We start from the raw sequence: 1,599 nt of genomic DNA, 5'->3' as shown, positions 1-1,599 counted from the left end.
AAATAGAATTGTTAAATCATTTAAAATTCTTTTGAACAAACAACAGACTAACAAACAGACTAAGAGACAAACAAATGAAACCAATAACTTTAAAACATCAATTAAAAATTCAATGCTGGCTTTAGTATATTAAGTTAAATACCTACAAATATTTTAATGATGATGATGACAGTTTTGATCCACATATAGAATCTGTTCTGATTCTGCGGCTTGCTAGATAATAGCCATGAATCATTCTTTCTGCCTCCAAACTGAATTTTACATCCAAATTATTTGCAAAAGCCAGAAGCTAAATTGAAAGTATGGAAATTTAAGAGATTAAAACTTTATTCCAGTCTTTATTACAAACAATCCCAAGTGTAGTTACATATTTTTAAAGAGTTTGCATATTTTATTTATATAAATATTGAGTAAATACCTGGAATCATCCTGAAGTCATTGAGCACTAAAAAAATTAGAAAATCTTCCACTTATAAAGAATATTAAAAGTTCACACAGTTTTCCCAGTGCAGATTTTGTGTGTGTAGAATATTTGAATGACTGTCTTGTCATTACTCTGAAACCCCTATTTACAACAGAACATATGTAGATAACAGAAAGGGCAATTGAGGTTGAGCTTTCAAGTATGGAAATACAAAGGAAGAGGAACAGTTCTAAGCAGACACTAGTGATTGGGACACGGAATGTGAGAACAATGAATGTACGAAAATTAGATATTGTTAAGGAAGAAATGGAACACATAAATATTGACATTAAGCATTGGTGAGGTGAGATGGACTGGCATGGGGCATTTTGAGTCGGATGACCATATGATATATTACTCTGGAGATGAAAAAGTGAGGAAACATAGAGTTGCTTTCATAGTTAAAAAAGTCATTGCTAGATCCATCTTGAAGTACAATATTGTGAGTGATAGGATAATATCCATACACATACAAGGAAGGCCAGTAAATACCACTATCATTCAGATATATGCACCAACAACCAGAACCAAGGAAGAGGATATAGAAGATTTTTACCAACTTTTACAATCAGATCGATCGAACATGCAATCAAGATGCATTGATAATAATGGGTGACAGGAATGCAAAAGTTGGGAAGAGAGAAGAAGATTCAGTAGTTGGAAAACATGGACTTGGTGACAGAAATGGAGCTGGAGAGAGAATGATCGAATTTTGCACAATCAATGACTTATTCATGTCAAATATGTTTTTTTAAGAGACATAAACACAGGTTATATACTTGGATTTCACCTGATGGTATGCATAGGAATCAGCTCGATTACATCTGTGGAAAGAACAGCTGGAGAAGCCCAATATCAGCTGTGAAAAGTAGGCCAGGAGCTGATTGTGGAACAGACCAACAACTACGCATATGCAAGTTCAAGCTGAAGTTGAGGAAAATTAAACCAAATCCAAGGCAACCAAAATATGACTTTGAGTCTATCCCACCCCAGAACCATCTCAGGAACGGGTTTGAGGCCTTGAACACTAATGAGCGAAGACCAGACGAGTTGTGGGAGGATATCAAGGGTATCATCCAGGAAGAGTGCAAACAGTCATTGCAAAGAGAGAAGAGGAAGCGAAGACCAAACTTGAT

The 1,599-nt window shown here is 35.2% G+C and overlaps 1 protein-coding gene across 1 annotated transcript in view; it reads right to left on the bottom strand.

The window, feature by feature from the left end:
• MCMDC2 (minichromosome maintenance domain containing 2) overlaps positions 1 to 1,599 on the bottom strand; it is a 53,380-nt gene that overhangs the window by 7,929 nt on the left and 43,852 nt on the right. The window contains exon 12 of the mRNA XM_006880440.1: positions 147 to 289. Within this exon, the coding sequence (XP_006880502.1) occupies positions 147 to 289 (143 nt within the window). The remainder of the gene's footprint in view (positions 1 to 146; positions 290 to 1,599) is intronic.

The sequence above is a fragment of the Elephantulus edwardii genome, unplaced genomic scaffold (genome assembly GCF_000299155.1).
Source record: "Elephantulus edwardii isolate Elephantulus edwardi_28Jun2011 unplaced genomic scaffold, EleEdw1.0 scaffold00008, whole genome shotgun sequence".
Taxonomy (NCBI): domain Eukaryota; kingdom Metazoa; phylum Chordata; class Mammalia; order Macroscelidea; family Macroscelididae; genus Elephantulus; species Elephantulus edwardii.
This window is presented reverse-complemented; position numbering and strand designations above follow the sequence as displayed.